Below are 15739 nucleotides of genomic sequence, written 5' to 3' on the forward strand. Positions count from 1 at the left end.
CTTTCTTGACATGGTGGCCCTTTCTCTTTTGCTACTAAGTCACACCCATTCATGAAGGTTGACTAAGGGCTCGCAGAGACTGTTCTCCAATATCTCTATTGCAATTGGGTCTCTGTTTTCTTTTCTGTTCTTTTTTTAAAAATATTTATTTATTTTTGAGATGGAGAGAGAGTGGGAGCACGAGTCAGGGAGGGGCAGAGGGAGAAGGAGACACAGGATCAGAAGCAGACTCCAGGCCCTGAGCTGTCAGCACAGAACCCAATGCAGGGCACAAATTCGCACACCATGAGATCATGACCTGAGCCCAAGTCAGACGCTTAACAGACTGAGCCACCCACGTACCCTGGAGTCTCTGTTTTCTGAATTCTGATTACTCCTGTAGTCAGTTTATCATTCAGCACACAATATTCTCTATATGTGTTTATTTAACCCTTGTCTCTTCTTGAGTGCCAGCTACCTCATGTCCTTGGAAATCAGCATTGTTAGACGTATAGTAACACAACTCTTGCTTCAAGATGGGTATCCCCACCAAGCCAGTGAGGTGGCTTCATTTTGCAGACCCTCAGCAACAGAATTCTCTATTGATACCGATCTTTGGGAGACCTCAGGCTTTCATGACACCAAAAGGAGAATTCTAGGGGTGCCTGGGTGACTCAGTCGGTTGAGCGTCTGACTTCTGCTCGAGTCATGATCTCTCAGTTCCTGAGTTCGAGCCCCACATCGGGCTCTGTGCTGACAGCCCAGAGCCTGGAGCCTGCTTCGGATTCTGTGTCTCCCTCTCTCTCTGCCCCTTCCCCGCTCATGCTCTGTCTCTTTCTCTCTGTCTCAAAAATGAATAGACATTAAAAAAAAAAAAAAAAAAAAAAAGAATTCTAGAGAAAAGGCTGACCTGAAATGCCCAAGGGGTATTGTCCACACAGTAGACTCTCAAGTTGTAATCCAAAGAGTTACAGGACATGCAGCCAAAAACCGCCACCTTGAGTTGCTTCACGGCACAGTCTGTGATTGGTTCTCCGGTGAGGGCGTAGGTCCCAAAGCTGTCCAGGAGCACATGACATGCAAAGGGGTCCAAAAGGCAGTAACAGGATGTGGACTCATCCTCCACTGACATCACTTCCTGTTGGGAAAAGGTGTTTTAAATTCTCTCAGCTTGGAAAGAATATGTGATTTAACAATGACTTTGCATGGACATACATGATTTTTTTCAGAATATTTTTACTGTCCTGTTTTTCTTGACGTTGAATGCTCTTTTTTCTATCAAAATACATTGTAACTGCTCATGTAGGGAACTTACGAGAGAGTTATATTAAGTTAATTGAAATTCTATAGGTTACAACAAACTTCATTTCCAAAGTTCTCCTTTTTTCAGTGATTTGTTCAGTGCCCAATTTATGAAAATCTGTAACAGTCGAAAGCAAACTTTGTTTTGAAAAAGGTCTATTTCTGAAGATATCTTCCAATATCGTGAAGGTAATACTTCTTTTCTCTCAAATATTTTATCCTCTTTCTACCGGATTCATTCATGAGGGACCATTAAATAAACGGTTTCAATAAAATGGGCTAGAATACTTCCCCGTCCTTGATAAGAACTTTGGTGTGTGTGACTGGTTGGGGAGAGCATAAATATAACACCATCTGGATGAAAAGCTTGTGAGGAAGTGCTCAACAGAAAAACTGAAATGGTAAAAATCAAGGCAAAGCAAAACATAATGGAAAAAAGAGCAAAATCGGCCCCTTTATGAAGCCCATGGAATAAATAGCCCATAGGCTATCATGCCTGGGAAATGTGCCCCTGGTTGTACCAGGACCGAATAAATAGCAGAATGCATTTTCAGCAAAGAGTACAGGCCAGTTCAGAGATAGCTGGGCAGGGTAAATGTAATCCATTTGCAGCAAATGGGAATTTTCTTCTCCTAAAGAAACAAGATTTTCCTTTTACTCCTTTTGCTGGGAGCACCTCCTGGGAGGTAAGATCCCAAGGCTAGCAGGAGCAGGTCACTGTGTTCCAGCAAGATAATTCACCTGCTTTCATGCAAACTGACTTCAGACAGACAGAAAAGGAATCCCTATCAAATAAATCAGAGGTTTCACATAAAAATAGCAATTCCACTGCAATCTCTGTTGTATCCGTCTCTTGTTGTTACCTTCCTCACATGCTTTCTCGTTTTATTGCCCCTCTCTTCTGTTCTCTCCTTGTGCTGTATCTCTTTCAAATGTACTCATATCCACAGGGAGACAGACGCTCAATAATTTTCGGTGCATTCATTAATGCATCAAAATACAGTTAGCCAACTACTGTGTTGCTGAACATTTCAACATGTTATAATCCCTATGATGGTAAAGTCAGACAGAAGTTTCTTTTATGAACACCACCTCTGTGCCCTGAGCCTCCTCTCTGTCTCCACAGAGATGACAGGGAAAGTCAATTCAGACAGGGACATGGTCTGGGAGGAAGGACAGGAGTAACGGTTTTATGGACCAAGGATGGGCACATAAAGGTAACATGCCTGTGTGAGTAAATACATACGAGTGATGTATTCTAAAACCAAACAGAAAAGCCCCAGATCCTCCCTTCCTCCTCTTTTCCATTATCATGGAAAAACACTAGCCAGTACCTTGAGGATGTTGTAAAACACACACCATCAACCCTTTGAAAAAACAAGAAAATGCTTACAGATTTCACAGCAGACTCGTGTTAAGAGAACATAAGGTTAAATCTATTCCATAGGTGAAAACCAAATCCCATTTTTTATAAAGGAAGAATAGGGTCTCACCTCCCACTTGCCCTGCTGCGTCCTCTTCTTTAAATGGATGTTCCAGTGCTCAGAACTGACGTCCGCACAGTGTGGTATGGTCAATGCAAAGGGTGTGGTGACAGTCATGTCTGGGGGGCCACAGGTGACTTCAGGACTCAGGAGCACCTCAGATCCATCCGACTGGAGGCTTGATGGTTGGGAAAGGATTCAAGAAGCATGTAAAGAAGGGGGTACGTTTCAATGAGAAGTTAGTTACAGACTGGGGTTTTCTTCAGGTTGAGCAAAACTGTTTCCCAGGATTCTCTCCTGGACGGCACCTTACATGCACATGGCTGGTCTGGGCAACAGCCATTTATTCTGAACCACTCAAGCACATGGACCGAGTTTAGCTTAGGTTTCAAATCTAGGTTGTGACGAAATGAGAAGTGCTTCTTCAGAAATATAGGCAGAATAGAATACAGCAAACACCTGGTTGGTATGCCACACACCGGCTGCTGAATTCTTATTCTTGTTGATGATGTTGTCAACAACCGAAGCTGAGGGCTTTATAGGAACGACTGATCCCTTTCTCCCAACAACACAATCTACAAATATTTTTTAATGCTAGTAAAACAACTTATTAGGGAACAAAGCAATGCGTCAAATATGCCCAGATTGAGTGTGTCACTTCTGCTTTCGAAAACCTTTGTTTTCTGCCGATGCATAAACACACAGGTTATATAGTGATCGCGCAGGAGACAGTTATAAATGTGCGCCACCAAATACATAAATGTATATCTTTCAATTCTTTCCTATTTTAGTTCTAAAGTCAAAGTCATTCCATCTAAACCTAGTGTTCACATTTCTCTGGACTGTGAATTATTGACTGGGAATAGTCATGAAACAAAAGAAAGGGAAATTTAACTAAAGGGAAATGATATCACCTCATTGAATGTTTCTTTCATTTTCCTGTCTTTTGGTTTTAATCTCTGCCCTCAAATGATGCGAAGAACCCCAAAGTCTGCTCATTCTTCCCCCAACTGCTTATGTGTTTTTGAACAAGCTGACTTTTTTTTTTCCCCTGGGGAGAGGGCTGTATTTTTCACTTGTAAGAATACAGTGTTACAGAATATAGACAACAAAGCAATTTAAGACTCTCAGATGGACAATGCTACATGAGAGCTAGGATTGGTGTTATTTATTACTGAAGTTTTCTCTTACCCGACTTAGGAAGGGCATTTAAATATGTCATCCCTCATTAAGAAAGCAACCCCTTGAGCAAGATAGAAGATGGAATTTAGCACTAAAAGATACCCCCTTTTCCATGGTCTTGTATAAACACACAGTTTTTCTGGGAGTATATCTAACATGTTATTAATTTCTGAAATGCTTTAGTTGACACTGCTTGTTCTCTCTCAAGATAGGAATGGCCATCCTATAGCTTACGATTCCTAATATGCTCTGCAAAAGAAGTCCAGGTGAATAAGTGGGTGGGAGCATCTTCTATCTAAAACAGCCCTGAATGTGAATACACTATCCCCTTCCTTCTCCAGGAAGCCCTGAAGACAGACTTAAAACATTCAGTCTTCCACCTAGGCAACCGTAGTCCAAAGTGGACAGTTCCTCCCGTACGACCAGGGCTACAGGTGCACTGAAAATATGTCTGCATGCACCTTTAAGCAGAGCAGGCAAGCAAGGCGGGCGGGGTTGGAAAGTAGTGTATTAGCAAGAACAAACGCTCTCTGAACAGCCTAGAACAATATACTTGAGGTTCGGGGAGGGGGGGGAATGTAAAATTCCAGCGCGAGCTACAAGCCGCCAGAAGCAGCAGCCTGCATGTGGATGCCTGCCAGCGGCCATTAGAGAAGGTTAAGCGCTTTCCGTGTAATTGCTGTTTGCGTTCATCACAGGCAGGAAAGGCAGGGATGCTTATGAGTGACCGATGACAAGCTCTCCTAAAAGAACGATTTAATTGCTTTCAGAGAATCATCCCCCTTGTTGAACATATTGTTCAAACATATGGGAATTTGGGGAATTATTTAATGCCAAATGAACTGAAATCAGCTAATTAGATGAACTCTCACACTCGTGAATAGCAAGGCTCCTCTCCGTAACAACTTAAACAGCATTAGGAATCAGAGGCAGAGCACGGCGAGTCTTCGGCAGAGCAGGGAACGGGAGCTTTGCATTAAACAGGCACTGGGCATTTCCACAAGTGCAAAGGAAGTAAATCAAGATTTATATCTAATCCTCCTACCATGAAAACAGTGTCTGTGGGTGTAGGTCTCTGGGGAAGGAGCAAAACTTAAATCTCACCGTTTTTCTTCCCCAAGATTAATAATCATTTATCCCTTTCTGCCATCTTCTACCTATGGCAATCAGGGAGATTTACCAATATTAATTAAAGCTCTTCACACACCTGTGGAGGCAGGTGTTAACAGCATAAAGTCACAGAGAAGTCTTCAAAGTGATGGAGCTGCAAAATACACCTGAAATTTCTGACTCCACGTGGGCTCCTGCCCTCTGTGACCAGATGCACTTCCCTTCCCTGTAACCACTAGCAGATTTCTGGTCCAATTGCTGGCTCTTGTGACATCCCAAGTAAAGATGGTGGGGGGGGGGGGCGGATGGAGTCCAAGTATAGTCATGGATACAGACTTAGGACATTTGAGGACAGAAGTCTGGGGAGAGAAGCCTTTAACTGGGTCTGAGCAAAATAAAGATTCATAAGGACAGTATGGATGGCATTTCAGCTTTCCCATAGTACCTATGACAAGAAAGTGTCCATGCTCTTGCTAAGCAAAAAAAAAAAAAAAAAAAAAAAAAGGCAACACAGGTTTCTAAAATTGCTGTGAGCTAATGATAACTGTGAATAACAGCAGTGACTTCAAAGCCATCATATGAATCACCATGGTGCATCACACACTCTAGTGCACATGGGAAAGTCTGGTTCTGTTCGACTTTTGCTACTTGTCTTTTTCCTTGTGTTTGACCCACCCATCCATCCATCCGCCCACATATCCACCCACCCACACACATATCCATCCACCCACCCACACATCCACCCACCCATGCATCCATCCATCCACCCGCCTACCCACGCATCCATCCATCCATCCAGCCTACCATATGCCATGCATATTTATGAACACTTACGGATATAAAAAGATCAATAATTTAAGAGCTAGTACTGTGTAGCCAGGTGGCTTGTTGGGCAAGTGTATGGAAACAAGGCTGTTGAATTCAAATTTCTGCTTACACAGTGCAGCTGAGGGTTCTGGGGAAAACTCTGCCAGCTTTGCAGAGATGATGCCCCCAACCACAAAGACTCATGGCAGGAAAGGGTGCTTCCAATGGCCACAAGAGCATTTTGCCCGGTAATCTGGTAAGACAGAAAGACTCACATTGCGACTTTTTTTCAGTTCCAGAAAGGGAAACCATGAGAAGAGTTGTTGCAGAGAACATTAGAAAAGTGAATAAAAGAACATGCTAAGGTCCCACTTGTGTCCTCCCTGTGCTCTTCACAGCATTGTGCTGGAGACCACATCCCTCGTGGCAGAAGAGAAAGCCAGGTCTTTCTGAGCCTCACTTCCCTTATGTGCAAAATAACATGGACTCTAAGATTGATGAGAGTTAAAAAAATAAATAAATAAAACTAAAAATCACCTAATATGTGCTCAGCGGGTGGAGATTTTCTGCTTCTCCAACCCTGAATGCCCACCTTTCCTTCCTCCTTAAGAGTCTTATTTTCACAGGCACTGTGCTTTTGAAGATGGCTAAGTAAGTCAATAAATTGTCATTATAACGAGATACGCTTTAACAAAAATTTCGCGGCCTTAGAGATGTGCGCTATTTAAGGGAATTTAAGGCACATTGGCAATGCATCCACCCTTACCTCCCACAGTCAGTCCTCAACCGGCAACCAGCAGGATCCCACTGAAAATGCCACCGTGTTCCCACCTCCAGGAATCACAGCTGTTCTGCTGTTCTGGAGAGCTGGGTGCTGTCTGGAAATTTTCCTCCAGCCACATCACCAGCTCCCTCATGCCCTTCAGGTCTTTGTTCAAATGATGCCTTCTAGCGAGGCATTCCCTGACCTTTCCCAACACCAAAGCTGGTCTTCACTTGTCTCCACAACACTTACTGTCCTCTAGTGCAATATACCGTTTGCATATTTATTTATTTTTGTCTCCCGCAAACAAGAATGTAAGCTCTATGAGGCCAAGGATTTTTTTTTCCCTTTCATCATTGTCTATAATGCCACTTGTAAGCACTCAGAAATATTTCTTGAGAAGAATGGAGGAGCCAGCTTGAAGTGGTTCCTACTGGCCCCAAATTGGAACATTTTGAGTATTAAAGTAAATAATGGTAGTATAGGATTGTAACCCATTGAATAACGTAACTCATGAGATCTATGGATATGAATGAATGAGGGAAAACTGTCCTATGCAACAGAAAGCCAGCTAATAAATGTTGGAAGTCATTTGGTAACCAACCACATTAATACTTGATTCAGTCAAGAATTATGAATGGATGTTAATCTACTTGGTGAACACTTGGAAAGTAATAAAGAACTCTTCATAGGGTTTGAAAGTATCTTCCCACTTAGTACTTACCTAGTAAGTACGTACTTAGTACTGAGTACTTATTAGTACTTACTAATCACAAAGGGTAAAATACTACTTTACGGCGCAAAACCTTGATGGACAGCACCTACCCAAAGTTATCAAAGTCAACATTGGCAGCGATGGGATGGACGGACAGAGAATATCACTCCCGATATGACACAGTGAAAAGAACGTAGCATCCGTCTGTAACATTCCTGCCAATAACATATAATCAGAGTCTAGCTACAGGAAACTATGAATCAGACAAGCCCCAATTGAGGGACATTGTGCAAAAGAACTGATCTGCACTCTTAAATTAAAACTGACCATGTCATAAAATAGAGACAGACTTAGGAACTGCTCCACATTACAGGAGACTAAAAGGCATATGACGGTAGATATAAAGGACGTTATTCAGATAACAGGCGAAATCTGAGTAAGGTTGATGGGATAGATCATAGAATTGTCTCACTGTTAACTTCCTGATTTTGAAAATTGTGCTGCGGTTATGTAAGATAATTCCTTTTTCGGATATATACAATCAAGTACCCAGGGATCAAAGGACATCTTGTTCATAACGGTTACAAGAATACATATGTATACTTGTGTGTTTGTAGATATGTATTTTGTGCATATATGCACACAAGTACACATATGGAGAGAAGAGAGAATACAGCCAACTGGTAAGATGTCAACACTGGTGAATATGGGTATGGGATGGCTGGAAGTGGTATTATTCTTGCAACCTTTCTTTAAGTTTGAAGTTGTGTCAAAAATAGGTTTTTTTTTTGTTTTTTTTTTGAATGAATGAATGAATGGAGATAGGGGCCCAGGGAAAATTTTTCTAGACTTCTTATAATGAAATCAGCGGGGTCACTGACTTCTGCATAAACGTGTGCTGGAGGGTGAGGGGTGCTGCTGCTGGCAGTGCAAAGCTGGTCCAAGCTTGGCCACGCTGGCCACACCAGCCAGCCACGCAGTGACTGTCATTCGGCAGCACCCACCTGCACACCACTGGCCACGAAGGTCGCGCTGAACAAGGTCGGCTCCGAGGTGGCAGCTGCTAACCACTGCAGGTCTGGAGGTGGATCTGCGCACATTTTGCTTTTGCTCTCAACGTTACTTGACCCGATTCTGGGCTGGGAATGCGTCACTCTCTTCAAGGGAAACAACCAGCTCCAGATTTCGAGATGAGATTTTCATTGTTGTTGTTGTCTGCCATGCTGTGCTTGGTAATTACGGTTCCCACCTTTCCTCCTTATGGTCTATATTATAGATTAATGTAGGTTTGATCACCTTTACCCAGAGTATCACTCAGGAATGCAGGCAGGAGAGTAATGATAGTTTTACTATGCCAGACCCTGGGTCGATACATAATTAAATCATATTTTAATGGAATAGACATAAAGGGCAGATAGATGGAAGCTGTACTTAGTCTTAAAATTAGAGCTCAGAAAACAAGGGAGCTCCAGCTTCCTAAGTTTCCTACCCAAGAAGGTACACACTGTTAACTATTATTCTCTTTCTCTCTTTTCATTAAAATCCTCCTATATTGACCTGAATGTTAACATTGCTGTGGATGAAAATCACAGGGTTTGGGTTTCTTATTTCTGCTGTTTTGAATTAGACACCTGTCTCATTCTCCAGCTCTGACCAGACCTTTCAGATGAGCCCCAGGAAAATGACATCATAGAACCTCCTACGGAAATGGGCCCCTGAAAGCCAGTGTGGCTCATCACTCAACCCCAGCCAGGTCACCTGAGGATTTTTGTTCCATAACTGCCATTTAAGAAAAGACTTTTGGAAAGGGAGAATAGGGGGTGAGGAGCAGAACAGGGGAAAAAGAGAGAAGTTAAGCAAAATATTCTCTTTATCACAGTAGATTTCTTGAAGGTGTTTAAATGGTCCTGAAACTATAAAGTGGTCCATAAATCTTTGGGAAGCTATTTAAAATTATACTTGTGGACACCAGCAATTAAGAGTTCAATTCCATATTTCTGGGACAGGGCCCAGGAACCAACGCTTTTTCCTTTCTTCCTCACATGCAAGGTAGCCCTGGCATGAACGTTTGAGAAAAGTTGTGTAGATCTTGAGAAAATAGCCAGAGCTACACCTCACACAGTGGGGGCTTGGCAGCTGTCAAATATAGAGAGGGAAGGTTTCTGAAATGCAAGTTGGAGGCTGGTCAAGGTTAAATACTCAATCTTTAGGCCTTGGATGATGCTATGGTGTTGGAAAAGACAACCACACGGGGACTGTCCTACCTCTCCTGTCTCTAAACAGCGTGTGGATTGATAAGCAAGGATGTCGGGTTGGGAGGGTTGATTAGCAGTGACTGAAAATAATGTTATCGGGGTGCCTGGGTGGCTCAGTCGGTTGAGCGTCTGACTTCGGCTCAGGTCATGATCTCACAGCTCATGGGTTCAAGCCCTACGTCGGGCTCTGTGCTGACAGCTCAGAGCCTGCTTCTGCTTCTGTGTGTCTTTCTCTCTGCCCCTAACCCACTCGCATTCTGTCTCTGTCTCTCTCAAAAATAAACATTAAAATAAATAAATAAATGGAAATAATGCTATAGCTCATCAAGTCATTATATTCCATTAGTTGGGGTGGGGAAAGGAGCAGTCAGAACAGTGGATTACAACAAGCGACAAGCACAGTTCACTGAGGATAGAAGCATAAGGCTCAACCAGGTAAGGGTTTAAAGATCTGGGTCACCCACACAGCATTATCTGAAATAGGATCACAGGAGGGGAGATGGCATGAGGGGGGATGGGGTAGGTGGGGAATTACAATTGGCACCAGAGTGCGTATCTGAGTTTGCTGCGATGTGAGCAAAACCACACTGGGAGATTAAAGTGTTTGCATACGTTAAATGGCTCTAGTTTACCCACACGTGCATAGGTGTTTACCAATTAATATACTAAAGGAATCACAAATCACCTGTAAACCACCAGTTCCTAGATACAATTTAAGCCTCATCTTTCATGCAGTGTTGGGCTTGTGTTCAGCTTGTCTACCAGGAGAAGTGGAATGACAGCTCATTGAGACACTTTACAGTGACAGGCAACAGGGGTGTGTGGGTCTATGCAGCACACGGCTAGGATAGTTTTTATACCTACTTTTCTGTTCATTTACACTTACTATTAAAAAAACATTTTTAATGTTTATTATTGAGAGAGACAGAGCATGAATGGGGGAGGGGCAGAGAGAGAAGGAGGCACAGAATCCAAAGCAGGCTCCAGGCTCTGAGCTGTCAGCACAGAGCCCGACGCGGGGCTCGAACTCACAAACCATGAGATCATGACCTGAGGTGAAGTCAGACACTTAACCAACTGAGCCACCCAGGTGCCCCAGTTCATTTACATTTTGAATGGGGGAACCAGACTCCTCTGGACCAAACCCTGAGTCCTATTTCTAGGATCATTTTATTTGAGGCTGGGAAAGGACCTACAAGTTGTCAGCCCCCATACCATCATTGTGCAGATGAGGAAACACAGGGCATAACATGGGGTGGAGTGACATGGCCAAAGTCATACCTCACTTGAGATAGAGCAGGGGACTAGAATCTCCCTTCCTGTTAGTGGTGGTGGTTGAGGGTTATGTGCAGAGGCAGGCAGTCGAAGGAACAGATGTTCCTCGGGACACATTCCCCCAAACCTGGCATTTCTAAGGTAAAACACTGGCATGAGAGTTAGGAGGGGTATTTGTAGGGACTGAGCCTTAGGAAAGCAGGGCACTGAGGTACACTGGTTGCAACAGAAGCTTGTGGTAGTTTCCATTGTTGCTGTACCACAGACTTGCTTAAAACAACACAGATGTTTTATCATACAGTTCTGCAGGTCGGAAGCTCACTGAGCTCAAGTGAAGGTGTCAGAGAGGTTGTGTTCCTTTTTGAGGTGCTAGAGAGGAATCCATTTCCTTGCCTCTTCCAGCTTCTAGAGGCCACTCAAATTTTTTAGCTGGAGACCCCTGTTCTACCTGCCCCTACATGTTTCTTACCTGTCTCTGATACTCCTGCTTTCCTCTTAATTTTTTTTAATGTTTTTATTTATTTTTGAGACAGAGCATGAGCAGGGGAGGGGCAGAGAGAGAGGGAGACACAGAATCCGAAGCAGGCTCCAGGTTCTGAGCTGTCAGCACAGAGCCCGATGCGGGGCTCGAACTCACAGACCGTGAGACCATGACCTGGGCTGAAGTCGGAAGCTCAACTGACTGAGCCACCCAGGCACCCCTCCCGCCTTCCTCTTATAAGGACCCTTCCATGAGCCCACCTGCATGGTAATTTCTCCTTTTCAAGGTCCTTAACCTTAATCACACCCATAAAGTCCCTTTTACCATGTAGGATAACATTCACAGGCTCCAGGGATTAGAACGTGGACATCTTTGGGTGGGTGAGGGGAGCATTCTTTGGTCTACCACCTGGCTTTTCGTGGCTTGTTCACTTTAAAGTCAGAACCTAGGGATCTCTCTGCTTCTGCTTCCTGGTCCCCTGTGGTCTCCAAGACACCACACCACTGGACCAAGGTATCAGTTGACCTTTGGGTTATCTCCACTGTGTCAGCTACCAGCATGCCCGTCCTTATTTCCGGAATGAGACTCCATGTCTGCCTACAGCTTTATGGAGTCCTAGGAAGTTACTACTGGTTTGGCTCAGAGATTAGAACTGAGGGACTTAGGAGGTTCGTCATTCAGTTTTTTTAAAGGGTGTGTGGATTGTCTTAGAAAGCACAGAGGGCAGCCTCAGTGTGGGCTGGTGTGTTCTCCCAGCATTTTTATGAGGCTATAACTAAGTGAAGTGGAAAGGATGATATATATTAAATATCTTAATAGGACAGGTTATTTCTACTTCCAGCATGGGCAATAAAAGAGATGATGACACATACAAATAAAAATAATTACAGTATGTGGTGTTCCTTTACAATGCGCAATCAAACTCATGAACCGATGACTTTCCTCTTATTGAATTAGGGTCCACCTTCCATTCAGATCTATTAACAACATTCACAAACCATTGTTATCTTGTCAATGGCATCTTTAATTAAAGACTCCTCTAGACCGTTCTAATCACTTCACATTGTGAGCTCACAGGGGCTTCAAATATACTTTGATGAAAGTGATGGCAATTTTTATTTATGTGTATTTGTTTGTGGACCAAGGGGGCGTGACGTGGAAGGAATGGTAATGAGCATCGTAGGGGGAAATTCTCTCCAAAAAAAAAGCAGACCATAAAATGACAACGTGAGAATTCTCCTCCCTCTTCCCTCTGTCTCAATTCTTCTCTTCCCATCCTCTCGTTTTGGGGGTAATGGCATGATATTCTAACCTAAATGACTCTGTGAAGAAGCCACTGTGATTTCAGTGCAGTCAAGAGCACAGTCTTTGGCTAAAGGTGCATTAACCCTTCAAGACACCATTTGATTAATTGCCCCTTTGATCACACTGCATGGCACTGATAACCTGAAAGAATTAATGTGTTTCCCAAATGGCTGCAATTTGCTCCCCCTTGCACTAGTGGTCAGGAGTACCTTTTCTTGTTACTTAAAAAGCCTTCCCTCCTCAGCAGCTCCCTCTGCCTGATAGAGGGTTCATTATTGCCAAATCCCCTTCAAGGGATAGATGTTTGCCATTCTGATTCTTCTAATAAAAATTTCTAAAACTCACTTGAAGCAACAGGCAGGATTCCAGTCTATGCCCGGGCATTGAACACAAATGGTGACAGAAACAATTTGTTTGCTTCTATCCATCACTATCTAGCAAGAAAAGACTGACAAAGCTCATTCAATGTGGCATCAGCCGCCTGTCCAGCTTGACTGGTCACTGATCTCCTAATATGAACACCAGCCCCCTGGATTCCAATGTTGGACCCATATCATATGCCTCTGAGGTAGAAGTCACAGGTCACAATGAGAGAGGTAGACTCAAAGGAATTGATGCAGAGAGTCCTTTGTATCTTCATAAGGCTCTGGTTTTAAAGTGAGCAGTTAATATGTTTGTTTCACCGAATTAATCTTTCTTCTGAGTCTAGAAATGTGGTAGCAGTCAAAAGAGAAGAGCCCAGCATCACTGGGACAGACTAAAGCAAATGCCATGGACTCTAGAGAACTTGGTATCTATGTAATTAAAAAAAATAATAATAAGGTTAGGGGCGCCTGGGTGGCTCAGTTAGGTGTCTGACTCTTGATTTCAGCTCAGGTCATGATCTTGCATTTGGGGGGGATCGAGCCCCATGTCAGACTCTGCACTGGCATTGTGGAGCCTGCTGGGAATTCTCTCTCTCCCTCTCAAAATAAATAAATAAACATTAAAAAAATAAGGCTATATGAAAGAAAATATCAAAATGTAGCATCTGTATGGCACTTTATATTTCACATGGGACTTCTCATATATGATGTCACTTTATTGTCCTCACCAAAATCCTGGAATGCTGCTAATAATATGCAAGACCTCTAGATGATAAATTGAGGCCCAGAGAAAGAAAATGACTTGCTCACAGCCATGCAGGCTGTAGATGGCATGGCGGGGTGGGAACTTCGGCCTTGGGAACCCCTGTGTTCTCATTCTCCTCCATCATCGCCTTTCGAAACAGTCTTTATCTCTCAGGTGATGCCAATGAGTGAGTCTGTACATGTTTCCTGACAAGTTATGCATGTTATCAGTTCACCTCAGTGGACTCCAGGATTGGTGGATTCTTACCCAGCCAGGGGGGCAAAGAAAACAAAGGCAAGCAGAAGACTGCGCTCTGCACGCAGCAGGCAGGCATAGTCTATGCCCACTATTGTCACATTTTGCTGCCACATGGTCTGGCCCAAAGCTCCACATGGGACTTTTCTGTTCAGCAATTGTCTTTTTTCTTGGTTATAAATAGTATTTTTGCCTTTCATTGATTTATTCTTTAATTTCCTTTCTACCCCCGTTCCTGTACGTCAAAGGGCTGTGTTTACTCCCTGGAAAGAAATCCAAAGTGGCTCCTGGTGCAACTATTATCGCAAACTCTCAGGTGACCTTCAGCTGGCAAATCTCTCTCGACTAGTTAATCATCAGTTCCCGAGGCAGAATTCTGAGAATTATCTTCAACACCTTTATCTCTTTCACATTAACGCCACCACCCCCCTCCACAATCTCTTGTGCACAACAAAGACAAGGACACTCAAAAGTAGAGTGACTACAATTTATTGTCCAAACTCAGATACTTTTGAGGATGAAGAAGGGCGTTATTAATAACTGTGCAGGCAAAACGAGGCATATTTTCACTGTGCTTGCAAGGAGGGTACTGATAGAAGGAAGACTTGAACTTGGGGAGTGGTGGTGGAAATAAAGCTGAAGATAATATACGGGAAATGTAAATATGAGCAGGTCTCCTGAAGTTTAAGCCGCCTCAATACCTATGTGCCAGGTAAATGTCAGTATCCCCTCAGCAGCAAGTAACTCTCTACGTGGTCTAGTCTTTATTACTCTTCCTTTCAAATTTTGTTGAGATTTGCTTAGTTCCAAAATAAACGATGCTGTGCAAAGGCACTATTCTATTCCCTTTGACTGGAATGTCTTTTACTCACTTTTGGTTTTTAGGTCAATTGTTACTTCCTCTTGGAAACCTTCCCTGAGCCTTTAAACAGAGTCTATCCCTTTATTCCTGGTTACCATTTGTTTATCTTTGTTACCCCAGGTATCAATCACCCTGCAGTATCATCAGTGACTTGATTACGTGGATTTGCTTTGGGGGCTTCATCTATTATGATATTAGGGGGCCCTAGTTTTCCTAGTACAAGTTGACGCTTGGGCAATGCAGAGGTTGGGGGGTGCTGACCCTCACACAGTTGAGAATCTCTGTAGAAGTCTGACTCCCCCAAAACTTAATAGCCAAAGTATTGACTGGGAAGCCTTACCAATTACATAGACAGCTGATTCATCTGTATTTTGTATGTTACATGTGTTATATACTGTACTCTTACCATAAAGTAAGCTGGAGAAAATAATATGTTAAGAAAATCATAAGAGAAGATACATTTACAGTACTGTACTTATAGAAAAAGAATCAGCATGTAAGTGGACCCGCACAGTTCAAACCCATGTCAAGGGGTCAGCTATAATTGCTAACAAGTATGCTTAGTAGAACTGCTCGTGGTAGCAGGGTCCCTTGAAGACCTCTCATTTTGATTCTGTAACTATTAAATGTTTTATTTACTAAACCGATGAAACCCGAAAACCATTTTAAAAAGTTAATCTTATATCGGAATCAAAATTCCACCCGCACCCTCTAGTACCCACGCGCACAGACACACGTGTCCACACACTCATGCACACGCACATACACAGGGCTCTAGAACTTGGTCTGGAACTAGGGAGCAGGCTGTCTGCTCCCTCCTGTGTTCCCTCCTCCATAAGTTTATCTATAAGGCA

The 15739-nt window shown here is 43.2% G+C and overlaps 1 protein-coding gene across 12 annotated transcripts in view; it reads right to left on the reverse strand.

Annotated features, from left to right (window-relative positions):
- The window catches only part of UNC5D (unc-5 netrin receptor D), a 574975-nt gene that overhangs the window by 54609 nt on the left and 504627 nt on the right, over positions 1-15739 (reverse strand). For all 12 annotated transcript variants that reach the window (XM_019440815.2, XM_019440818.2, XM_019440819.2 and 9 more), the window contains 2 exons: positions 2775-2943; positions 890-1117 (listed from right to left, as the gene is read on the reverse strand). In XM_019440815.2, coding sequence (XP_019296360.1) covers positions 890-1117; positions 2775-2943 — 397 coding nt within the window. The remainder of the gene's footprint in view (positions 1-889; positions 1118-2774; positions 2944-15739) is intronic.

Source organism: Panthera pardus, unplaced genomic scaffold, assembly GCF_024362965.1.
Source record: "Panthera pardus isolate Hobbes unplaced genomic scaffold, ASM2436296v1 HiC_scaffold_13, whole genome shotgun sequence".
NCBI lineage: Eukaryota > Metazoa > Chordata > Mammalia > Carnivora > Felidae > Panthera > Panthera pardus.